The sequence below is a fragment of the Pseudophryne corroboree genome, chromosome 3, assembly GCF_028390025.1.
Source record: "Pseudophryne corroboree isolate aPseCor3 chromosome 3, aPseCor3.hap2, whole genome shotgun sequence".
NCBI lineage: Eukaryota > Metazoa > Chordata > Amphibia > Anura > Myobatrachidae > Pseudophryne > Pseudophryne corroboree.
Window position 1 is genome coordinate 773,369,891 of NC_086446.1, and position 26,872 is coordinate 773,396,762.

Sequence of the window (26,872 nt, forward strand, 5' to 3'; positions counted from 1 at the left end):
TATGATTATTAACAGAGCATCAGGTCATGCCTGATGCAACAATAACTTAACCCTTATTGAGGCAATAACTATATACAAGTATTGCAGAAGAAGTCCGCACTTGGGACGGGCGCCCAGCATCCACTACGGACTACGAGAAATAGATTTACCGGTAAGTAAACTCTTATTTTCTCTAACGTTCTAGTGGATGCTGGGGACTCCGTAAGGACCATGGGGATTATAACAAAGCTCCCAAATGGGCGGGAGAGTGCGGATGACTCTGCAGCACCGATTGAGCAAACAATAGGTCCTCCTCAGCCAGAGTATCAAACTTATAGAATTTTGCAAAAGTGTTTGAACCTGACCAAGTAGCAGCTCGGCAAAGTTGTAATGCCGAGACTCCTCGGGCAGCCGCCCAAGAAGAGCCCACCTTCATAGTGGAATGGGCCTTAACTGATTTTGGCAGCGGCAATCCAGCCGCAGAATGAGCCTGCTGAATCGTGTTACAGATCCAGCGACCAATAGTTTGCTTTGAAGCAGGAGCACCAAGCTTGTTGGATGCATACAGGATAAACAACGACTCCGTTTTCCTGACTCTAGCCGTTCTGGCTACATAAACCTTCAAAGCCCTGACCACATCAAGCAACTCGGAATCTTCCAAGTCACGAGTAGCCACAGGCACCACAATAGGTTGGTTCATATGAACGGATGACACCACTTTTGGCAGAAATTGTGGACAGGTCCGCAATTCTGCTCTATCCATATGGAAAACCAGATAGGGGCTTTTATGTGACAAAGCCGCTAATTCTGACACGCGCCTAGCCGAAGCCAAGGCTAAAAGCATGACTACCTTCCACGTGAGATATTTTAACTCCACCGTTTTAAGTGGTTCAAAGTAAACCAGTGTGATTTCAGGAAACTTAACACCACGTTAAGATCCCAAGGTGCCACTGGAGGCACAAAAGGAGGCTGGATATGTAGCACTCCCTTTACAAACGTCTGAACTTCTGGTAGAGAAGCCAACTCTTTTTGAAAGAAAATGGATAGGGCCGAAATCTGGACCTTAATGGAGCCCAATTTTAGGCCCAAATTCTCTCCTGACTGTAGGAAGTGAAGGAAACGGCCCAGCTGGAATTCCTCTGTTGGAGCATTTCTGGCCTCACACCAAGAAACATATTTTCGCCATATATGGTGATAATGTTTAGATGTTACGTCCTTCCTAGCCATTATCAGCGTAGGAATGACCTCGTCCGGAATTCCCTTTTCTACTAGGATCCGGCGTTCAACCGCCATGCCGTCAGCCATGGTAAGTCTTGGAACAGACAGGGCCCCTGTTGCAACAGGTCCTGTCTTAGAGGAAGAGGCCACGGGTCCTCTGTGAGCATTTCTTGCAGATTTGGATACCAGGTCCTTCGTGGCCAATCTGGAACAATGAGGATTGTTCTCACTCCTCTTTTTCTTATTATCCTCAGCACCTTGGGTATGAGAGGAAGAGGAGGAAATACATAGACCGACTGGAACACCCACGGTGTCACCAGGGCGTCTACAGCTATTGCTTGAGGGTCTCTTGACCTGGCGCAATACCTCTGTAGCTTTTTGTTGAGGCGGGATGCCATCATGTCCACCTGTGGCAGTTCCCACCGACTTGTGATCTGTGTGAAGACTTCCTGATGAAGTCCCCACTCTCCCGGGTGTAGGTCGTGTCTGCTGAGGAAGTCTGCTTCCCAGTTGTCCACTCCCGGAATGAACACTGCTGACAGTGCGCTTACATGATTCTCCGCCCAGCGAAGAATTTTGTCGGCTTCCGCCATCGCCACTCTGCTCCTTGTACCGCCTTGGCGGTTTACATGAGCCACTGCGGTGATGTTGTCTGACCGGATCAGAACCGGTTGGTCGCGAAGCAAGTTTTCCGCTTGACGCAGGGCGTTGTATATGGCCCTTAGTTCCAGGATGTTGATGTGAAGGCAAGTCTATTGACTTGACCACAGACCTTGGAAATTTCTTCCCTGTGTGACTGCTCCCCAACCTCGGAGGCTTGCGTCCGTGGTCACCAGGACCCAGTCCTGAATTCCGAATCTGCGGCCCTCGAGAAGGTGAGCACCCTGCAGCCACCACAGGAGTGACACCCTGGCCCTGGGGGACAGGGTGATTAACTGATGCATCTGAAGATGTTATGGTTTTAATAGGTTCCTGACCAGGGTCAGGAGTTCCTGAGCTTTTTCTATCGGGAGATAAACCCTTTTCTGGTCTGTGTCCAGAATCATGCCCAGGAAAGGCAGACAAGTCGTAGGAACCAACTGCGACTTTGGAATATTGAGAATCCAGTCGTGTTGCCGTAACACTTCCAGAGAAAGTGATACGCTGTTCCAGGGGTGTATCTAGGGGTCCGAGCGCCCCTGGCAAAGTCAGGGGCAGGCCCCCCCCCCCCCCCCACACACACACATATTTGAAATAAGGGAGGTGTGTCAAAAAAGGAATGTGGCCTTGTGGGGAAGGGGCATGGCCACACAATCGTACTTCCAATTCAAATTACGCCACACAGTATCACATTACACCGCACAGTAGTGTCCATTACTCACATTACACCGCACATTAGTGTCCATTACTCACATTACAATGCACAGTAGTGTCTCTTATTCACGTTACGCCACACAGTCATACCCAAATAGAAAACACAGTCTATAAAGGGCATATAGGGAATGCAAAGAGAACATGGAAATGTGGACCAGTGCTAATAAATATATTCCTAATTTTATATGGGCAATGCGGTCAAACCATATTTGCCATTAGTATATCTGATTCTGCCCATAGGCACACACATATACACTTACATACATAGGGGTATATTCAATTGAAGTTGGATCCATTCCGACATTCATTTGTTGGAATGGATCCGACCTGGGCTATTCAATGCAAACTCAATTCAACTTTAAAAAAAGTCGAACTGAGATGCGGGAGCTGAGATGGGGGAGAGCCACGGGCAGACGGGGGAGAGCAACGCTATAGCAGCGCTGCTCTCCCCCGTCTCCTCCTTTCCCCCATCTCTGCTCCCGCATCACAGCCGCCGCTCACGGCAGCGTCCACCCGGCTCCAGCAAGCGAGGTCTCACTTGCTGGAGCCGGGTGGACGCTGCTGTGAGCGGCGGCTGTGACACATCCCCTGGCACTGCTCTCCCCCATCTGCCCATGGCCCTCCCCGTCTCTGCTCCCGCATCTCAATTCAACTTTTTGTAAAGTCGAATTGAGATGGTCCAAAAGGGGGCCGGAACATGTCGGTTTTGACCCCGTTTTAGACTCAAGCATGTGGATCGGCAGCTATTCCGCCGATCCATGTGCTTTTCGACAAGTCGAATTCCTCGACTTGTCGAATAATTTGGGGTTAGATTAAATAGGTTGAAACCCCTTCAACCTAAAAAAAGTCACAAACTGACGTCTTTTCGACAGACGGCAGCTTTCAACTTCAATTGAATATACCCCATAGTCACACACAAAACACATACATATGATATACAGTACAGTCACAAATGCAGTATATACAAATACAGTCACATACATACTGTACATTGGCCCTCATTCCGAGTTGTTCGCTCGGTAAAAATCTTCGCATCGCAGCGATTTTCCGCTTAATGCGCATGCGCAATGTTCGCACTGCGACTGCGCCAAGTAAATTTGCTATGCAGTTAGGAATTTTACTCACGGCTTTTTCATCGTTCTGGCGATCGTAATGTGATTGACAGGAAATGGGTGTTACTGGGCGGAAACAGGCCGTTTTATGGGCGTGTGTAAAAAAACGCTACCGTTTCCGGAAAAAACGCAGGAGTGGCCGGAGAAACGGAGGAGTGTCTGGGCGAACGCTGGGTGTGTTTGTGACGTCAAACCAGGAACGACAAGCACTGAACTGATCGCAGATGCCGAGTAAGTCTGAAGCTACTCAGAAACTGCTACGAGGTGTGTAATCGCAATATTGCGAATATATCGTTCGCAATTTTAAGATGCTAAGATTCACTCCCAGTAGGCGGCGGCTTAGCGTGAGCAAATCTGCTAAAATCCGCTTGCGAGCGAACAACTCGGAATGAGGGCCATAGTTACACACTTATTCACATACATAGTCACACACTAAGGGGGACATTTACTAAGCAGTGATAAGAGCGGAGAAGTGAGCCAGTGGAGAAGAGGCCCCATCAGCCAATCAGCAGCTCTGTATCATTTTATAGTATGCAAATTATAGATGTTACTTCAGTGCTGATTGGTTGCCATGGGCAAATTCTCCATTGCAACGGCAGATCTATGTAGTGTGCAGCAACACACTATATAGATCTGCTCAGTCACTCACAATGCTGCTTATTTCTCTGGCAATTATTTTACAAGTGCCATACCCAGTATTAGAACCCACAACCTATTACACTGGAAATAGTACCTCACACTTTCCATACTGCTGGGCTGCCTGACAGTGAGGGTCATGTAGTCCCACACCCGTGCTTCTACTCCGTCCACGGCCCTAGCCCAATGCAGGGCAGTGCAGTCCTGTGCCTTGACCCCCACCCTCTCCGTAATCCGGCTCTGACTGTACCTGGTGACTGTCTGTCACTGTCGACGTCAGTGTCCAGCAGCACAGCTCAGCACTAGTGATCAATCAGACTGAAAGTAAACTACAGCTCCTAGCAGCCTTTGGCGCCAGGAGCTCTCAGCAACAAAGGCTGCTGGGAGCTGTAGTTTATGTTGAGTCTGATTACAAGCGAGGTGTAGTGCGCTGCTGCCCCCTGCCATGGATGGCACAGTTGGATGGCGCCCCCTCCTTGCCTGGCGCCCCTGGCGAGTGCCATCCTGGCCAATAGGTAGATACACCCCTGCGCTGTTCAGCAACTGCTCTCTTGATCTCGCTTCTATGAGGAGATCGTCCAAGTACGGGATAATTGGTAATGACAATCCTGTACTACAAATCTGAGGTACGCCTGATGAGGAGGATAAATGGGGACATGAAGGTATGCATCCTTTTATGTCCAGAGACACCATAAAATCCCCCCCTTCCAGGCTTGCGATGACCGCTCTTAGCGATTCCATCTTGAACTTGAACCTTTTCAGGTATAGGTACAGGGATTTTAAATTTAATATGGGTGTGACCGAACCGTCCGGTTTCGGGACTACAAACATGGTCGAATAATAACCCCCTTCGCTGTTGAAGGAGGGGAACCTTGACCACCACCTGTTGAAGATACAATTTGTGAATTGCATTTAACACTATTTCCCTCTCTTGGGGGGAAGCTGGTAGGGCCGATTTGAAATAACGGTGAGGGGGCATCTCCTCGAATTCCCGCTTGTATCCCTGAGACACAATTTCTATTGCCCAGGGATCCACCTGGGAGTGAACCCACATGTGGCTGAAATTTCGAAGACGTGCCCCCACCGGGCCTAGCTCCGCCAGTGGAGCCCCAGCGTCATGCGGTGGATTTTGTAGAGGCCGGGGAGGACTTCTGTTCCTGGGAACTATCTGTGTTGTGCAGCTTCTTTCCTCTGCCCCTACCTCTGGCAAGAAAGGACGCACCTCGCACTTTCTTGTTTCTTTGTGATCGAAAGGACTGCATCTGATAGTGCGGTGCTCTCTTAGGCTGTGAGGGAATATAAGGCAAAAGATCAGAATTACCAGCTCTAGCTGTGGAGACCAGGTCCGAGAGCCCTTCTCCACACAATTCCTCAGCCTTGTAAGGTAAACCCTCCATATGCCTCTTTTAGTCGGCATCACATGTCCATTGTATGTTCCACAGGACACGTCTAGCAGAAATTGACATAGCGTTGACTCTAGAACCCAGTAGACTAATGTCTCTTTGGGCATGTCTTATATATATATATATAAGACAGCATCTTTTATATATATATACTAGGTTCAATAACATGGTATCCTTATCTAGGGTTTCAATCTCCGCTGATAAGGTATCTGTCCACGCTGCCACAGCGCTAGTATAAACCCATGCCGACACAATCGCCGGTTTGAGTAGTGTACCAGAATGTGTGTAAATGGACTTCAAAGTACTTTTACTGCATGCTATCTGCAGGATCCCTGAGGATAGCTGTTAAGTCAGCGCTACCTTTTGGTAAACGTGACAATGCCTTGTCCACCCTAGGGGAAGATTCCCATCGTATCCTGGCCCTAGTAGGGAAAGGATACTACCTGAGAAGTCTTTTTTTGAGAATCTGCAGTTTCTTGTCTGGAGATTCCCGCTCTTTTTTATCTCAGCTTTCTTCCCCTTAAACATATGTACCCTTGTGTCAGGGACAGATGAGTGATCAGTGATATGCAAAACATCTTTTATTACAATAATAAATATTGAATACTTCTCTGCCAGTTCTGGCTGTACTTTGCATTATCGTAGTCGACACTGGAGTCAGACCCCGTGTTGATATCAGTGTCTATTATTTCGGATAGTGAGCGTTGTGAGACTCTGAAGGTCTCTGCGACATAGGGACAGACATGGGTAGATTCCCTGTCTGTTCTCTAATCTTTTGTGCAATAAATTTACCTTAGCACTTAATTTCACATATCCAATCAGGTGTCGGCGTTGTCGACGGAGACACCCCACACACACACATATGCTCCATCTCCTCCTTAGGAGAGCCTTTTACCTCAGACATGTCGACACACACGTACCGACACACCACACACTCAGGGAATGCTCATCTGAAGACAATTTCCCCACAAGGCCCTTTGGAGAGACAGAGAGAGAGTATGCCAGCACACACCCCAGCGCTATAAATCCCAGGAATAACACAGTAACTTAATGTTAACCCAGTAGCTGCTGTTTATATCATTTTTGCGCCTAATTATGTGCCCCCCCTCTCTTTTTAACCCTCTATCTGCAGGGGAGAGCCTGGGGAGCTTTCTCTCAGCGGTGCTGTGGAGAAAAAATGGCGCTGGTGAGTGCTGAGGGAGAAGCCCCGCCCCCTCGGCGGCGGGCTTCTGTCCCGCTTAAAATGCAATTTCTTGGCGGGGGCTCATACATATATACAGTGCCCAACTGTATATATGTTTATTTTTGCCATATGAGGTCCCAAATGCTGCCCAGGGCGCCCCCCCCCCCCCCGCCGCCCTGCACCCTAACAGTGACCGGAGTATGTGTAGGTGTGTGGAGCAATGGCGCACAGCTGCCGTGCTGTGCATTACCTCAGTGAAGATCACGGAGTCTTCTGCCGCCTTTGAAGTCTTCTTTGCTTCTCATACTCACCCGGCTTCTGTCTTCCGGCTCTGCGAGGGGGACGGTGGCGCGGCTCTGGGACCGGACGGCGAGGGTGAGATCCTGCGTACCGATCCCTCTGGAGCTAATGGTGTCCAGTAGCCTAAGAAGCAGGACCTAGCTTCAGAGAGTAGGGCTGCTTCTCTCCCCTCTGTCCCATGATGCAGGTAGTCTGTTGCCAGCAGAGCTCCCTGAAAATAAAAAACCTAACTAAATACTAATAGGAGAGCTCACTGAAAGCACCCAGCTCGTCTGGCCACAATATCAAACTGAGGTCTGGAGGAGGGGCATAGAGGGAGGAGCCAGTGCACACCAGAATCTAAATTCTTTCTTAAAGTGCCCATGTCTCCTGCGGAGCCCGTCTATCCCCATGGTCCTTACGGAGTCACCAGCATCCACTAGGACGTTAGAGAAATGGAGAAGGGCAACATGTACACACTAGTGACAGGGATAGTGATATGAAATTAGAATGAAGGAAGCGGGCCTGGTCAAGACTTCCAGCCTAAGGGAGAGGAGATGAACAGCAGGGTCAACTGGGAGAGAAGGTAGATGGTTCGTCAGAGGTGCTGAGTAGAGAATCTTGAAGGCTTATATGCTTGTATGAAGAAGGCATGGAGACTGACAGTAAATCTTGCAGAAGGAGGGAGAGTTACAGAGCAGAGGGGCAGCACAGGAGAAATCTTAGATGCAGGACTGAGAGAAGATAAGCGGAGCGGAGATGAGGCAGCAATTCGTGGAGAAGCAGAGGCCGTTAGAGAAAGTCGACAACTTAATTTTTGCCACCCTTCATGTCTGTAGATGTTCCAGCACATCCTGAAGAAGGGCATCAAAACCCTGCATTCTATGGGTCCAAAATCTTACACTCTATATGACTTGACTGAGATCGATTCCTGGGGGTCTCCATGTTCTGTGCTCCATCTGCTCGTTACCTCTAAGAAGGCTGAGGTACACAGTGGTTAATATATTACATTCCTTTCATAAATATTTATTGTGACAAAGAAGCTGTGTAGTTGAAGCACACACTGACTCAGGACTTACTACGGTTTATTTAATCAGGATGACCACAGACCAGTAACCATCATATAGTAAATGTTCACGGCCCTCTGTCTTGGAGTTATCCTTCACTCCTCCCTCTCCTTCAAACCACACACTCAGCACCTCTCACAAACCTGTCGTTTTCATCTCAAAAATATTTCAAGGATCAGACCCCTTATTCACAGTGGATACCACTAAGGGGGACATGTACTAAGCAATGATAAAAGTGGAGAAGTGAGCAAGTGGAGAAGCTGCCCATGGCACCCAATCAGCTGCTCCATACAATTGTATGCAAATTAGAAATGTTACATCAATGCTGATTGGTTGCCATGGGCAACTTCTCCACTGGCTCACTTCTCCACTTTTATCACTGCTTAGTACATGTCCCCCTAAAACCCTTATCCACTCACTGGTCATCTCCAGACTGGACTACTGTAATCTTCTCCTATCTGGGACTCTGACAAATGCCTCTCTACACTCTAATCTATCCTCCACGCTGCTGCCCGGCTCATCTTCCTCACCAAATGCCCTACATCCATCTCCCCTCTCTTACAAGCCCTTCACTGGCTCCCCTTCCCCTTCAGAATCCATTTCAAGCTTCTCACACTCACCTACAAAGTCCTCACCCACTCCTCTCCCATTTACATCTCTGACCTTATCTCCCTTTATACTCCTGCCCGTCCTCTTCGCTCTGCTAATGCACGCTGCCTCTCCTGTCTTCTGATTACTTCCTCTTACTCCTACCTCCAAGATTTTGCACGTGCTGCTCCCTTTCTCTGGAATTCTCTACCTCTCCCCCTCAGACTCTCCACCTCTCTATAAAACTTCAAAAGGGCTCTCAAGACCCGCTTCTTCACCAAACCCAGTTGTCTCTCATCCTAAGCCCTCTGTCCCATACTCACTTTCGACCCCATTTGTGTCACCCCTGTCATGTGCTCCTCCCCTTCAGAATGTAAGCTTTCACAAGCCCTCTTCCCTCATGTGCTTTTCCATCTCTGACTTAACCTACAGTATATTCTTTTCAATATTCCCTTCGATGGCGCCAAATCCCCCCATTTTCTGCCACTCTAATATTTATGTCAGTGTCGTCTGCTAATGCAGCTATGTTTATATACCCTGTACTTGTCCTATATTGTCTTGAACTGTAAGTCTCTGTTTTCTTGTGTTGCCTATTTGTTTATGTACTCTGTAATTGGGCGCTGCAGATCCCATGTGGTGCCATATAAGTAAAGGATAATAATAATAAAAATAATTATAATTGCCACTATCACTGTGAGGTAATTCTTATCTTACAGTGGGCGGGATGTACTAAAGGGAAAATGCGATAAAACCCCCGTTTTCGGGGGTTTTATCGCATTTTCGTATGTACTATCACCCGACAGCCGTGTCTTCGCCGATGAGGGTATCGCCATCTCTGGATGGTGATACCCTATAGAAGCCTATGGGCTTCTTTTCGCCGGCCGCCGCAACCCACCGCAGACGCCGCCCCCCACCGCAGATGCCGACACTCCTCCCCCCCCGGCATACCTTCCTCCAGGAAGCCTGGACCCAGAAGGTAATCTCCTCCTCCCCCTAGCAACGTAGTTGGAGGTCCTTCCGGCTGCAGGGTAGAGGAGGAGGCACCGGGAACAGCGTGCTGCCTGTTTCCTGGCAGGGGAGCAGGAGAAGAGCCCGGGGAGGTGGCGGAGACCACCACCTCACAGGTATCGCGGAGGGCCTCTGTCACCGCATTGCGAGTTAGTACATAGTAGTAGTATTAGTATATAGTATATTAGTATATAGTATAGTATAGTATATAGTATAGTATAGTATATAGTATAGTATAGTATATTAGTATATAGTATATTAGTATATATTAGCATTGTTAGTACATATGTGATCAACATCGCTGCGATAGGCGGCGAGGGCGGCGATGTATGTTGATACATCCCGCCCAGTGGGAGAGATGTAGCAAGCCTTCTAAAGAACGGAGAATGGGACAAGTGGAGAAGTTCCGAAAATATCAACCAATTAGCTTCTACTTATCATTTTATAGAATGTACATGATAAATGTTAGCTAGAAGCTGATATGGCAACTTCTCCACTCTTTAGGAGGCTTCATTTATCTCCCCCACTAGTACAGATGTAGCTATGCTAAATATGCTATATAATTCAATTCAGAGCAATGTTGGTCATGATATGTGACTGTGCACATCACCAATACTTCCAGTATCTCTATGGGGGGGTACTAAACACCTGTTCCCACGACATTCTGATGGCACAATGCCAGCTTCGCTCTAAAGCAAAAGTCTTATATGGCAGAAGGTGTAACACTATTTTAGTGAAAAAGCAAAATGCTCATAGATATGATATGGAAATTAAATTTTTGATTCAAATTAAAAAAAATATGGGTGTTTGAAGTGCAAAAGTTAAGTCATTTATTTAGCTGTCAAATTGATACATCATGCGGCATGAGAAGAACTGATCCCTAATGTTATTACATAGAAACATAGAAACATAGAATTTGTCAGCAGATAAGAACCACTTGGCCCATCTAGTCTGCCCCTTTTTTTTTTTTTTATATTATGTTTATCTCTAACCTTATTTGATCCTTATTTCTTTGTAAGGATATCCTTATGTCTATCCCATGCATGTTTAAATTGCTCTACTGTCTTAGCCTCTACCACCTCTACACTCCTTCATACATGCCTCCCAACTGTTTATGGTGGGTGGTTGGGACAAGCAGTGCCGAGGCGTGGTTGTGGGCAAATAGAGGGCTTCGGGAGGAGAGGCGTGGCCTAGTGCCGCGACACCCATTTTTGTCATTTTGGGGGCATGCTCAGCGCTCCCTGCACTGATAGATCCCATGCACATGAGCACGCCATTTATTAAGCGATCACCGGCTGCTGTGCAGAACAGAGCAGCTGGTGATCACTGGCTCTCCCAATCTGAGGCCCATTTATCAACGAGTGATAAAACTCTTTGTGATTGATAAAACTTGTGGCATATGATAAATGGTACTCCAGCCAATCAGCTCCCAACTGTCATGTGTTCAGCTCCCAACTGTCATGTGTTCCTCTCCCAACTGTCATGTGTTCAGCTCCCAACTGTCATGTGTTCAGCTCCCAACTGTCATGTGTTCCTCTCCCAACTGTCATGTGTTCAGCTCCCAACTGTCATGTGTTCAGCTCCCAACTGTCATGTGTTCCGCTCCCAACTGTCATGTGTTCAGCTCCTAACTGTCAGGTGTTTAAAAAAATAACAGTTAGGATTGGCTGGAGCACGGTTTATCATATGCAACGAGTTTCATCATCCACAAGTTTTAGCACTCGTTGAAAATGGGCCCCCTTGTGCATAGAACATCTCAGTACATTCTGTATAGACTATATGATAAAAGATTCCGCACGGAGAACAGCTTGATACACTGTCTAAAGATTATACACATATAACCACGTTCATTGTGCCTACGACCAGGGACGTAGCGAGGGCGGCACCAGTGGAGCTCACGTTCCAGGTGCCTGTCTCTGGCAAGGGCGCCGCATTCCTGCCAGAGTAGCTACACACTGCATCGCCACTGCACATGTCACTAAGCTCGGCGGCTGCGCTGCGGGAGGGCAGGGATTTATGATCTCCCCGGAGCACCCAGAAGTGATCCAAGATGAGAGCAGGACAGGTAAGTCTAGCTACTGGAGAGACACAGAGGTGGAGAATGCCATGCGGAGATGCAAGGAGGGCTGGGAACCTCCGGAGACGAGACACTGGGGGGGGGGGGGGGGGGGAGTCAGCGATGGGGAGACTGGGAGGGGGGGAGGCAGCCATGCGGAGACACGGGGTGTCATGTCCCACGATATATGTGTTTCATGTTTTATTGCAGAGCTTTGCATTTTGTTAAAAATTGTCCCTCTTGATTTCCTGTAGCCAGGTTCTGATGTCATTAGACCTGCCCTCATCCTGTGCTCAGCTCTGTGTGTGTGTCGGCCTTTTTAGATTCCAACCAGCTCTGGTAATACATCATCTTTTCACTATTCTGACTCAGTAACTGTCTGCAGATAAAACTCCTCGTTTGGTGAAAGGTTTGTCATAGCCTGATACCTGGAATGTAAATATGTCTTGTTTAATGTCCCAGAGCAAGCCTAGGCTGCGCTGTATGGGAGGAATATCAGAACCAAGATCAAGATCTTTCAAGTTGGTAGCATGATCATCAGAAGGAAATGCTTCCATTACTTTCTGGCTGTTGGAGATAATCTTGTGGAGCCTAAGGTTTGCTACAGAAAGCATTTCTTGTGTTCTGGTGAGGAGATCGATTGCCTCTTCACTTGTGGGTAGGGATTTAAGTCCGTCATCAACGTAGAAGTTCTTTTCAACAAAATGACGAGCGTCAGATCCATAGTCCTTCTCACCTTCCTGGGCTGTTCTTCTGAGTCCATAGATTGCTACAGCAGGAGAAGGGCTGTTGCCAAATACGTGTACCTTCATCCGGTAATCTATGACTTCATTATTGACGTTGTTGTCTTTGTGCCACAGGAACCTCAGGTAGTTCCGATTGTCTTCCCTGACTATGAAGCAATGGAACATTTGCTGGATATCAGCTACTACTGCCACAGGCTCTTCTCTAAAGCGAATTAGCACTCCTATGAGGCTGTTGTTTAGGTTTGGCCCAGTAAGGAGCAGATTGTTGAGGGAGACGTCATCATACTGAGCGCTGGAATCAAAAACCACTCTAATTTGATTGGGTTTCCGTGGGTGATACACGCCAAAGGATGGAAGGTACCAGCATTCTTCTCCTTCCTTTACTGGTGGTGCAGGTTCAGCGTGATCTCTGTCGAATATGTTTTGCATGAAAGCCACAAAATGTTTTTCCATCTCTGGTTTCCTCTTTAGAGTTCGTTTTAAAGATGAAAATCTAGCAACTGCTTGCTGTAGATTGTTTGGTAGTTTAACTCTTGGAAAGCGGAAGGGTAAAGGTGCTACCCAACAAGTTAGCATCTGCGAGAGAAGATAGAGAATTTCTCAAGATAATGGACAAAGACTTCACTCAAGACGATTCCAACAGCTGGGTAGCACCTTTACCCTTCCGCTTTCCAAGAGTTAAACTACCAAACAATCTACAGCAAGCAGTTGCTAGATTTTCATCTTTAAAACGAACTCTAAAGAGGAAACCAGAGATGGAAAAACATTTTGTGGCTTTCATGCAAAACATATTCGACAGAGATCACGCTGAACCTGCACCACCAGTAAAGGAAGGAGAAGAATGCTGGTACCTTCCATCCTTTGGCGTGTATCACCCACGGAAACCCAATCAAATTAGAGTGGTTTTTGATTCCAGCGCTCAGTATGATGACGTCTCCCTCAACAATCTGCTCCTTACTGGGCCAAACCTAAACAACAGCCTCATAGGAGTGCTAATTCGCTTTAGAGAAGAGCCTGTGGCAGTAGTAGCTGATATCCAGCAAATGTTCCATTGCTTCATAGTCAGGGAAGACAATCGGAACTACCTGAGGTTCCTGTGGCACAAAGACAACAACGTCAATAATGAAGTCATAGATTACCGGATGAAGGTACACGTATTTGGCAACAGCCCTTCTCCTGCTGTAGCAATCTATGGACTCAGAAGAACAGCCCAGGAAGGTGAGAAGGACTATGGATCTGACGCTCGTCATTTTGTTGAAAAGAACTTCTACGTTGATGACGGACTTAAATCCCTACCCACAAGTGAAGAGGCAATCGATCTCCTCACCAGAACACAAGAAATGCTTTCTGTAGCAAACCTTAGGCTCCACAAGATTATCTCCAACAGCCAGAAAGTAATGGAAGCATTTCCTTCTGATGATCATGCTACCAACTTGAAAGATCTTGATCTTGGTTCTGATATTCCTCCCATACAGCGCAGCCTAGGCTTGCTCTGGGACATTAAACAAGACATATTTACATTCCAGGTATCAGGCTATGACAAACCTTTCACCAAACGAGGAGTTTTATCTGTCATAAACAGTATCTATGATCCTCTTGGATTTGTAGCTCCAGTCACCATTCATGGCAAGATGTTGCTGAGACAGTTAACCAAGGTGAACTTAGACTGGGACACTCCATTACCTATCGAGCAACAACAAAGGTGGGAGACGTGGAAGAAGTCATTGAAGATATTGGAACAACTCCAAATACCACGTTGTTACACTCCCAGCTCCCTTTCAGCTGCTACCAGGAGAGAAATCCACATTTTCTCAGATGCATCGATGGAAGCCATAGCCGCAGTAGCCTACCTGAGGATCTTTGAAACCACCAACAAACTACACTGTGGATTTGTCCTGGGTAAAGCCAAATTAACTCCAAAACCTGCACACTCTGTACCAAGACTCGAGCTTTGTGCAGCTGTGCTAGCAGTAGAAATTGCTGAAGTTATAAAGGATGAACTGGACGTTCCAATTGATTCATTTGCATTCTACACAGATAGCAAAGTCGTGCTTGGTTATATACACAACCAAACAAAACAATTCTATGTATACGTCAGCAACAGAGTAGAACGCATCAGAAGTTTCTCCACTTCTGAGCACTGGCATCACATTACCACTAGCCTTAATCCAGCTCATCGTGGAACAAGACCTTCACCAAAACCCAACCTCCAGATCGGTGACCTTGTTTTTTTAAAGGATAAAGAGGCCCATCGCAATGAATGGCCAATGGGACTTATCACCAAGGTTGTTCCCAGCGACGATGGAAAGATTCGTAAGGTAGAGGTTAAAGTGACCAAAGGAGGCTCTGCCAAAGTTTTCTTCCATCCAATCACTGAACTAGTACTTCTTCCAAAGGAAGATATCACATAAAGAAGGACATGGCTACTAGATTCACCTCATCATCGGAAGTATTCTACCTCAAACTTCCAGCTATGATATACCATCGACACCTTATTATTTGGATCATACTGTGGGTTGGTGGAAGTGTTTGCAAGTTGCGGCTTCCCCAATCCGAAGATGGGTTATCACTTGGAACTTGATCCAACATTTTCCTACTTTTATGGATTACAAGCTTCAAGACTTCGACTGAACTTATTTCTTGTTATCGTTGTTTATTGTTACAGGTTATCTCTTTTGTCTTACAGGTTGCAAGATTAGTTCTGGACTTCATCTAAGGACATTACTATAATGTTCGATTTATCGTGAAATCTAAAGATTTCAGACGGGGAGTGTCATGTCCCACGATATATGTGTTTCATGTTTTATTGCAGAGCTTTGCATTTTGTTAAAAATTGTCCCTCTTGATTTCCTGTAGCCAGGTTCTGATGTCATTAGACCTGCCCTCATCCTGTGCTCAGCTCTGTGTGTGTGTCGGCCTTTTTAGATTCCAACCAGCTCTGGTAATACATCATCTTTTCACTATTCTGACTCAGTAACTGTCTGAAGAACACTATACTTACAGCCTAGTTATTGAGTCAGAATACGGGGGGGGAGACGGCCTTGGGAATACACAGGGGGGAGACGGCCTTGGGAATGCACAGGGGGGAGACAGCCTTGGGAATGCACAGGGGGGAGACGGCCTTGGGAATGCACAGGGGGGAGACAGCCTTGGGAATACACAGGGGGGAGACGGCCTTGGGAATACACAGGGGGAAGACAGCCTTGGGAATGCACAGGGGGAGACAGCCTTGGGAATGCACAGGGGGGAGACGGCCTTGGGAATGCACAAGGGGGAGACAGCCTTGGGAATGCACAGGGGGGAGACAGCCTTGGGAATGCACAGGGGGGAGACAGCCTTGGGAATGCACAGGGGAGACAGCCTTGGGAATGCACAGGGGGGAGACAGCCTTGGGAATGCACAGGGGGGAGGCAACCTTGGGGACATAAAGGGGGGGAGGCAGCCATGGGGAGACACCCCTTTAATTTAACCCCACATGCACACTTGGGGGGGGCGCCATAGCACACACATGCTCCTGGCGCTGTGGCTACACCTCTGCCTGTGACTAGTCACGAGTGTGATCCTTTTTTCACGGTCCTTGCACACGCCATAGTGCACATGCATATATTCACACCTGCGATGCATAGGCATTACATTGCCTAGTCGTGGGTGCAAACAGTCACAACCCGGTGCAGCTAGTTATTGCCGCAATGCGTATGCATGTGCGTGTGATGAACCTGCTACATCTGTATGCATGCATGGGATCACAGGTCCTAATAAATTGCTATAATACAGATGCTTCTGGCTGAAGTGAAGCCATTTTGTCACAACTTCTAACTAGTAAATATGCTTTCTCTTACGTCCTAGAGGATGCTGGGGACTCCGTAAGGACCATGGGGTATAGACGGGCTCCGCAGGAGATAGGGCACCTAAAAAGAACTTTGACTATGGGTGTGCACTGGCTCCTCCCTCTATGCCCCTCCTCCAGACCTCAGTTAGATCTTGTGCCCAGAGGAGAATGGGTGCACTGCAGAGAGCTCTCCAGAGTTTTCTGTTGAAGAAGAATTTTGTTAGGTTTTTTATTTTCAGGGAGTCCTGTTGGCAACAGGCTCCCTGCATCGTGGGATCGAGGAGAGAGAAGCAGAGCTGGCTTGTCAAGTTGGGCACTGCTTCTAAGGCTACTGGACACCATTAGCTCCAGAGGGAGTCGGAACACAGGTCTCACCTGGGGTTCATCCCGGAGCCGCGCCACCGTCCTCCTCACAGATGCCGAAGATAGAAGCCGGATAGAGAAGGCAGAAGACATCTTAGGCGGCAGAAGACATCAGATCTTCATGAGGTAAGGCGCGCAGCGGTAAGCTGCGCGCCATTGCTCCCAGTCACACACACACAGAGCAGCACTGAAGGGTGCAGGGCGCAGGAGGGGGCGCCCTGGGCAGCAATAAACCTCACATTTGGGCAAATACAGTTTGATTAGGCTGCGGAGGCAGTAAATCTATGATCCCCCGCCATTTTAATTGAAAAATCATTGGGACCGAAGCCCGCCGTCGGGTGGGCGGGGCTTGATCCTCAGCACTAACCAGCGCCATTTTCTCCACAGAAGCTGCATGAGGAAAACGCTGGCTCCCTGGTCTCTCCCCTGCTGAACCTTCACAGGCTGGAAAAAAGAGGAGGGGGGCACATTAGCGACGCAGTAAGTGGGAATTGGCATATTATATATAGAAAAGCGCTATCTGGTCATATTTTTTCCAGTGTTTTTAAGCGCTGGTGTGTGCTGGCATACTCTCTCTCTGTCTCTCCTTAGGGCCTGGTTGGGGTTTTGTCCCCTTATAGGTTAATCCCTGTGTGTGTGGGGTGTCGGTACGCGCGTGTCGACATGTCTGAGGCGGAAGGCTTCTCCAAGGAGGAGGTGGAGCAAATGAGTGGTGTGTCCCCGTCGGTTGTGCCGACTCCAGATTGGATGGACATGTGGCATATGTTGAATGCAAGTGTGGCATCTTTACATAAAAGGCTTGATAAGGCTGAATTAGGGGGGACATCAGGGGGTCAATCCTCGGATTGGACCGACTCACAGGGCCCGTCGGGGTCTCAAAAGCGTCCCTTAACACAAGACACTACTACCGACACGGATTCTGATTCCAGTGTCGACTACGACAAAGTAAAATTGCACCCTAGGGTGACTAAAACCATTCAGTGTATGATTGTGGCAATAAGGGATGTGTTGCATATTGTGGATGAACCCTCGGTCCCCGACACAAGGGTACACATGTTTAAGGAAAAGAAACAGATTATTAACTTTCCCACATCTCATGAATTAAATGAATTCTTTGGAAAAGCTTGGGAGACTCCGGAAAAGAGACCGCAGATCCCCAAAAGAATTTATCTGGCATACCCCTTCCCTAAGCAGGACAGGGAGATTTGGGAATCACCCCCCACTGTGGACAAGGCCCTGACGCGCCTGTCCAAGAAAGTGGCGCTACCGTCTCCTGACACAGCGGCCCTTAAGGACCCTGCAGATCGCAGGCAAGAAACTACCTTAAAGTGTATTTATTCTCATACAGGTGCTGTGCTAAGGCCGACAATTGTGTCGGCATGGGTGTGTAGCACAATTGCAGCTTGGACAGATGAGCTGACAGATCAATTTGATAATATGGATAAGGATACTATATTCTTAACTCTAGCCCATATAAAAGACGCAGTCTTATTTATGAGGGATGCTCAAAGGGACATTGGATTGCTAGCTTCTAGGGCCAATGCCATGTTTATCTCAGCGAGAAGATCCTTATGGACTCGCCAATGGACGGGTGATGCGGATTCCAAAAAACATATGGAAGTACTACCCTATAAGGATGATGTATTGTTTGGGGATGGGCTGATGGACCTGGTTTTCACAGCTACAGCAGGTAAATCAAATTTTTTACCATATATTCCCCAACAGCAAAAGAAAGTAACACCCTATCAGATGCAGTCCTTTCGGTCGCACAAGTCCAGGAGAGGTCGGGGATCCTCGTTCCTCGCCAGAGGTAAGGGCAGAGGCAAAAGAGCACCTGCTTCGGCAGGTGCCCAGGAACAAAAGTCCTCCCCGGCTGCTCCAAAACCCACAGCATGACGCTGGGGCTCCCCTGAGGGAGTCCGCACCGGCGGGGCACGTCTTCGACTCTTCAGTCAGGTCTGGGTCAGTTCAGACCTGAATCCCTGTGTGTTGGACATAGTTTCCCAGGGTTACAAATTGGAATTCGAGGAGGTGCCCCCGCGCTGATTTTTCAAATCGGCCCTACCAGCTTCCACATCGGAAAGGGATATAGTGTTAGCTGCAATTCAGACGCTGTGTATACAGCAAGTGATAATCAAGGTTCCCCTGCACCAGCAGGGAAGAGGTTACTACTCAACCCTATTTGTGGTCCCGAAACCGGACGGTTCGGTCAGACCTATTTTGAATCTGAAATCCCTAAACCTGTACATAAAAAAATTCAAATTCAAAATGGAATCTCTCAGAGCGATAATAGCCAACATGGAGGAAGGGGAGTTTATGGTGTCTCTGGACATAAAGGATGCGTACCTTCATGTCCCCATATATGCCCCCCATCAGGAATACCTGAGATTCGCTGTACAGGATTGTCATTACCAATTTCAGACGTTGCCGTTTGGACTCTCCACGGCCCCGAGGATTTTCACCAAGATAATGGCGGAAATGATGGTGGTCCTGCGCAAGCATGGAGTCACAATTATCCCATACTTGGACGATCTCCTGATAAAAGCGAGATCAAGGGGGAAATTGCTGAGCAGTGTGGCGCTCTTTCTGAGAGTGCTCCAGCAACACGGTTGGATTCTAAATCTATCGAAGTCACAGTTGTTTCCGACAACTCGACTACCGTTCCTAGGTATGATACTGGATACGGAACAAATGAAGGTCTTCCTCCCAATAGAGAAAGCCCAGGACATCCAGAACATGGTCAGAGACCTGCTAAAACCGAAAAGGGTGTCAGTTCACCAATGCACTCGAGTTCTGGGAAAAATGGTGGCGGCCTACGAGGCCATTCCCTTCGGAAGGTTCCATGCAAGGACTTTTCAATGGGACCTTCTGGACAAGTGGTCCGGGTCCCATCTGCACTTACATCGGAAAATAACTCTGTCCCCAGGGGCCAGAGTGTCCCTCCTGTGGTGGTTGCAAAGTGCTCACCTCCTGGAGGGTCGCAGGTTCGGAATTCAGGACTGGATCCTGGTTACCACGGATGCGAGCCTCCGAGGATGGGGAGCGGTCACACAGGGAAAACATTTTCAGGGTCTTTGGTCAGACCAGGAGTCCTGTCTACACATCAATGTGTGGGAACTCAGGGCCATTTACAACGGCCTTCGACAAGCGGAGAGTCTTCTTCGAAACCTACCGGTTCTGATTCAATCAGACAATGTCACAGCAGTGGCTCATGTGACCCGCCAAGGCGGGACAAGAAGCAGAGTCGCGATGGCGGAAGCCACAAGGATCCTTCGCTGGGCGGAAAATCATGTAAGCGCTCTGTCGGCTGTCTTCATTCCGGGAGTGGACAACTGGGAAGCAGACTTCCTCAACAGACACGATCTCCATCCAGGAGAGTGGGGACTTCATCAAGAAGTCTTTGCAGACGTAACGCGTCTTTGGGGAATTCCTCAAATAGACATGATGGCGTCACGCCTCAACAAAAAGCTTCGGAGGTATTGTGCCAGGTCTCGGGACCCTCAGGCAGTAGCAGTAGACGCTCTGGTAACACCGTGGGTGTTCAAATTGGTCTACGTGTTTCCTCCTCTTCCTCTCATCACAAAAGTGTTGAGGATCATAAGACGAAGAAGAGTACAGACGATACTCGTTGTCCCAGACTGGCCTCGAAGGGCCTGGTACTCGGATCTATAAGAGATGCTCACAGGAGATCCCTGGCCTCTTCCTCTCAGGGAAGACCTGTTGCAACAGGGGCCCTGTATATTTCAAGACTTACCGCGGTTACGTTTGACGGCATGGCGGTTGAACGCCGAATCCTAGCGAAAAAGGGGATTCCGGAAGAGGTCATCCCTACTTTAATAAAGGCTAGGAAGGAGGTGACGGTAAAACATTATCACCGTATCTGGCGAAAGTATGTGTCTTGGTGTGAGTCCAAGAATGCGCCTACGGAAGATTTTCATCTGGGTCGTTTTCTCCACTTCCTACAGACAGGAGTGGATATGGGCCTGAAATTAGGCTCTGTTAAGGTACAGATTTCGGCCCTCTCGATTTTGTTTCAGAAGGAATTGGATTCTCTTCCAGAAGTCCAGTCGTTTGTAAAGGGAGTGATGCACATCCAGCCCCCTTTTGTGCCTCCAGTGGCACCATGGGACTTGAACGTTGTGTTGCAGTTCTTAAAATCACACTGGTTTGAACCGCTTACCAAGGTTGAGTTGAAATTTCTTACCTGGAGGGTGGTCATGCTGTTGGCCTTGGCATCAGCAAGGCGAGTGTCTGAATTGGCGGCTTTGTCACACAAAAGCCCCTACTTGATTTTTCATGTGGATCGAGCTGAATTGAGGACACGTCCGCAATTTTTGCCTAAAGTGGTTTCTTCATTCCATATGAATCAACCTATTGTGGTGCCTGTGGCTACAAGTGACCTGGAGGATTCCAGATACCTGGATGTAGTCAGGGCCTTAAAGATTTATGTAGCCAGAACGGCTAAAATTAGGAAAACAGAGGCTCTGTTTGTCCTGTATGCTGCTAATAAGATTGGCGCACCTGCTTCGAAACAGACTATTGCTCGCTGGATCTGTAATACAATTTAGCAGGCTCATTCTACGGCTGAATTGCCGGTACCAAATTCGGTTAAAGCCCATTCCACTAGGAAGGTAGGCTCTTCTTGGGCGGCTGCCCGAGGCGTCTCGGCATTACAGCTTTGCCGAGCGGCGACTTGGTCGGGGTCAAACACTTTTGCTAAATTCTACAAGTTTGATACCCTGGCTGATGAGGACCTAGCGTTTGCTCAGTCGGTGCTGCAGAGTCATACGCACTCTCCCGCCCGATTGGATGCTTTGGTATAAACCCCATGGTCCTTACGGAGTCCCCAGCATCCTCTAGGACGTAAGAGAAAATAAGATTTTAAACCTACCGGTAAATCTATTTCTCCTAGTCCGTAGAGGATGCTGGGCGCCCGTCCCAGTGCGGAAACTCTGCAAGACTTGTATATAGTGGTTGCTTACATAAGGGTTATGTTACAGTTGGAATAGGTCTTGGACCGTTACTGTCGTTTTGTTCATACTGTTAACTGGTTATGTATGTTCCAGGTTACATGGTATGATTGGTGTGGGCTGGTATGAATCTTGCCCTTGGATTGCTAAATCCTGCCTTGTATTGTCCATCTCCTCTGGGCACAGTTCTCTAACTGAGGTCTGGAGGAGGGGCATAGAGGGAGGAGCCAGTGCACACCCATAGTCAAAGTTCTTTTTAGGTGCCCTATCTCCTGCGGAGCCCGTCTATACCCCATGGTCCTTACGGAGTCCCCAGCATCCTCTACGGACTAGGAGAAATAGATTTACCGGTAGGTTTAAAATCTTATTTTTCCCTACCTATCAACTCTCCTGAACCCTTATTTTCCTTCCACATCAGATATAAGAATCCTCTGATCACTGTTCTCTCTCCCTCCCAGGCACGACGGATCCTGGACATCTCCCCAGTAAAAGAGTTGGTGCACGAGAAGTGGCAGAGGTTCGGACGCCCCTACTTCTGGTTACTGGCTGCTGTCTACGTGCTGTATATGATTTGTGTGTCTTTGTGCTGTGCTAACCGACCTCTCAAACCTCTAGCGACCCTCCCAACCAATCCCCGGGATATAACAGTGCTACAACAAAAGGACCTTCTGGTAGGACATTCTCAGGGCCATGTGTATACAGAGAAAATAGCTTAAAAGCCAGGAGCTGAAGGCATCTTTTAGGGCTATCAACCATTAAAGATACATTTTCTTTACTGACTATTTCAGCAAAGTTTTCTCATGGCTAGCATTTGATTAGAATAGCAATGATTAGAATAATACAAAGAAGATATTTGTATTTATATTTTCTTTATATTTTTCATGTCATTTTGTAGTCAAAACTCTGGAGTATACTGGAGTATGACAGGTGAGGCAGTGCCTCCCCTGCCTACCTTGTCCACATATCTCTGATTAAAACGCACCAAATTTCCTCCTCACCTGCCTCATCTGACTGCATGTCACAGCCTGGCTCAGCTCTCCAGGTATCTGCGGTAGGAGCCAAGGGTGGGCCCTGCTCTCTGTCTGGAATCGGGCACTCCAGTCCCGGCAGTCCTCCCAGTCCCCCCCTGATGGCAGCCGTGCTTACAGTCACTGTATTATTGTAGTCTCAGGGTCAGTATTGTTAACCACACATTTACATTCATGTTCAATTAGCCCCAGTGTTTATACCATATTACAGGGGCAACGTGGTTCAGTTAGCGGGGATTAACCCGCGCATGAATCCCTGAGTGTTTCCTTTTCCTCACAGCTTTAGGTGCAAGAGGAAATGTCCGTGAGAAAAAAGCGCAATCAGGGGTTCACATGCAGGGGAAAATCATTAATTCTGCCTTTTACACAGAATCAATTATGTTCCGCGCGGTAATCCATGATTTCAATTCAGTGGTAATTAAACCCCGGGGCTAATTGAATATGGGCCCGATTCAGACCTGATCACTGCTGTGCGTTTTCGCACAGCGGGCGATTATCAAACTGTGCATGCGCCGCGATGCTCCGCCCAAATTTCATTACCACATTCTGGCACTGTCACAGGAGGGGGAGAGGACGCTGCAAGCTTCTATTGTAAACGTCCCTCCAAAAATGGCCGCTGCCTCAGAGGAGACAGTTATTAAAGATACTAGAGGAGGCTCCTCTAGTATCTTTAATAACTGTCTCCTCTGAGGCGGTGGCCATTTTGGCACTGACTTTTCAATAGAAGTTTTCAGCGTCCTCTCACACTCCTGTGACAGTGCCAGATCTCGGTCATGAAAAGGGGGCGGAGCTACACGGGACCAGGCTGCTACAGCTCCGGGCAGCCTGTGATAGTAGGTAAGTTGAGGGAGGGTGACTGGGAGAGAGAAAGTGTGTGTGAGTGTGAGTGAGTGTGTGTGTGTGTATATTAATTTTTTTATGTTTATATATATATATATATACAATATCAGGATAATCCAGCACTCCTAATAATGTTCAACCGCCTGTGTGCCCTTGTCCAAACATGTACACATAGTAGAGTCGGAACAAATGGATGTTCAGAAGAACGGACACGGCACTCTAGGGCTAAATGCCACTGAATTTTTAATGTCCAAGATGGATCAACAGCCTGCATACACACAGATCCTCCTGGGTACATAGGTGTGGCATCCCCTAATGTCTGGCACCCCGATCTCACATGCCTGATCGCCGAGCAGGCTGATTACTGTCCCCTCTGCGCTGCACCCTGTCAGGAATGCATTACTGACTGGACGCCTGGGTTAATCAAGGGTGCCACTGACACCGGCTTTCAAATTCCCTGCTCCACCTCCATGTACAAAAACAGTGTGATGTGACGTGATTACGTCATGCTGCTCGCATGCCCACAGAGCCGGATTAAGGGGGGTGCCAAGGGGGTCAGTACCCCGGGCCACCCTGGCATAAGGGGCCCCCCAGCCGAAACTGCTCTGCACCGCTCTGGTGCTGCTGTCCCCTCTGCCCTGTATCATACTTACCTACTCTCCCGGAAGCTGCGGGAGGCTCCCGTTTTTTGGGGTAGCCCCCCGCACCCCCGGAAGAGTGGGCAGGTCTCCCGCATCCTGCTCGCACCCTAGTGATGCGAGCAGGATGGAGAGATAACGCGGGTCCGTCGGGTGGAGAAGGGGTTAAAATGACGCAAATCGAGTCATTTTAGCCCCGCCCCCTTCCCGCGGACCCGCGAATCGCGGCATTTCCCGATGCGGGAGGTGGGGCTTAGTGATGTCACAGTCCGGCCCCGCCCCCCGAAGACACTGCAGCGTCTCCTCTATGGGCTTCTCCCGGAGAGGAGAAAGAAAATGTAGGTAAGTATGCCCTGTATCAGTCGCTGACGCTGACCCGTGAGGAGGGGGGAGGGAGCCACACGAACAGCCGCGAGCGGGACATCACATCCCCGCTGGCAGCGCGGAATCCTCCCTCCCCAGCAGCCGATAGTCTTCTCCTCCCTGCTGCAGCTTAGAGCCTTGACCCCGACTTCTCCTGTTGCCGGTGGCTGGCTTTGTGCTGGGCTGGGGGGAATAGGGGGGTGGCCCAAATGTTTTTTTATTTCAATGAACGCTGTCCGGTCTTACGGCAGGCATTCGGAGCCCTACCCCCTTGTGGCTGTATACCGCGATTCGGGGGTCGGCGCAGAGGGGGCGGAGCTAATATGAGATAATTGTTATAGAATCACGTCATATTGGCTCCGCCCCCTCCCCGCCGACCCGCGAATCGCGGCATTTTTTACGTGGGGGCGGGGCCTAATGGTGAACCGTGTCCCTGGCTCCCAGCAATATCTCCTGGCTGTGGCATCCTCACCCCTTTCCTTATGGCAGTATTCAATGTAAGTGTGTGCACAGTTTGTGCTTTATCTGTTTATACTGTATGTATGTGTTCTATTAGTGTATATGTATGTGTGTATATTTTCCATGTGTGTGTATGTGTTTTATGTGTATGTGGGTGTATGAGATCTATGTAACGTGTGTGTATGTATGTATATATATATATATATATATGTGTGAAAGAACAGAAAAAAGAAAGGCGCAATTGTGAGTAAAATAGGAAATCTTTACTGATTAAAAAGTATAAGCTCACGTACATCAAGGTAAAATAATACCGGCTCCCATCTCCAAGGCCCCGCAAGAATGCCTCCGACGCTCACACCTACTGCTAAACGAACAGCCGCATGCACTGTGATCTGGTGTTTGGACGTAAAAGCAGCTGAACGAGAGCCGCTGTGGTGTCCCTGTCTGAAGCGCTGCAGGTGCGATCTGGAAGCATTCTTGCGGGGCCTTGGAGATGGGAGCCGGTATTATTTTACCTTGATGTACGTGAGCTTATACTTTTTAATCAGTAAAGATTTCCTATTTTACTCACAATTGCGCCTTCCTTTTTTCTGTTCTTTCACATGTATCCAGCCGGTGGATCGGCCTTTTAGGAATTGGCAGCAATCACATCAATTTAAAAGGACTGATTATGCTACATCTGAATTGAACTGAGAGAAATATCCCATGCGCAGTTAAAAAATTCTGGTGAATATACACTGCTCAAAAAAATAAAGGGAACACTAAAATAACACATCCTAGATCTGAATGAATTAAATATTCTTATTAAATACTTTGTTCTTTACATAGTTGAATGTGCTGACAACAAAATCACACAAAAATTATCAATGGAAATCAAATTTATTAACCCATGGAGGTCTGGATTTGGAGTCACCCTCAAAATTAAAGTGGAAAAACACACTACAGGCTGATCCAAGTTTGATGTAATGTCCTTAAAACAAGTCAAAATGAGGCTCAGGAGTGTCTGTGGCCTCCTCGTGCCTGTATGACCTCCTTACAACGCCTGGGCATGCTCCTGATGAGGTGGCGGATGGTCTCCTGAGGGATCTCCTCCCAGACCTGGACTAAAACATCCGCCAACTCCTGGACAGTCTGTGGTGCAACGTGGCATTGGTGGATGGAGCGAGACATGATGTCCCAGATGTGCTTAATTGGATTCAGGTCTGGGGAACGGGCGGGCCAGTCCATAGCATCAATGCCTTCGTCTTGCAGTAACTGCTGACACACTCCAGCCACATGAGGTCTAGCATTGTCTTGCATTAGGAGGAACCCAGGGCCAACCGCACCAGCATATGGTCTCACAAGGGGTCTGAGGATCTCATCTCAGCACCTAATGGCAGTCAGGCTACCTCTGGCGAGCACATGGAGGACTGTGCGGCCCCCCAAAGAAATTCCACCCCACACCATTACTGACCCACTGCCAAACCGGTCATGCTGGAGGATGTTGCAGGCAGCAGAACGTTCTCCCTGGCGTCTCCAGACTCTGTCACGTCTGTCATATGTGCTCAGTGAGAACCTGCTTTCATCTGTGAAGAGCACAGGGCGCCAGTGGCGAATTTTCCAATCATGGTGTTCTCTGGCAAATGCCAAACGTCCTGCACGGTGTTGGGCTGTAAGCACAACCCCCACCTGTGGGCGTCGGGCCCTCATACCACCCTCATGGAGTCTGTTTCTGATCGTTTGAGTAGACACATGCACATTTGTGGCTTGCTGGA

The 26,872-nt window shown here is 48.3% G+C and overlaps 1 protein-coding gene across 1 annotated transcript in view; it reads left to right on the forward strand.

The window, feature by feature from the left end:
- LOC135056860 (transient receptor potential cation channel subfamily V member 6-like) overlaps window positions 1–26,872 on the forward strand; it is a 71,500-nt gene that overhangs the window by 25,545 nt on the left and 19,083 nt on the right. The window contains exons 6-7 of the mRNA XM_063962534.1: window positions 8,003–8,149; window positions 22,249–22,461. Coding sequence (XP_063818604.1) covers window positions 8,003–8,149; window positions 22,249–22,461 — 360 coding nt within the window. The remainder of the gene's footprint in view (window positions 1–8,002; window positions 8,150–22,248; window positions 22,462–26,872) is intronic.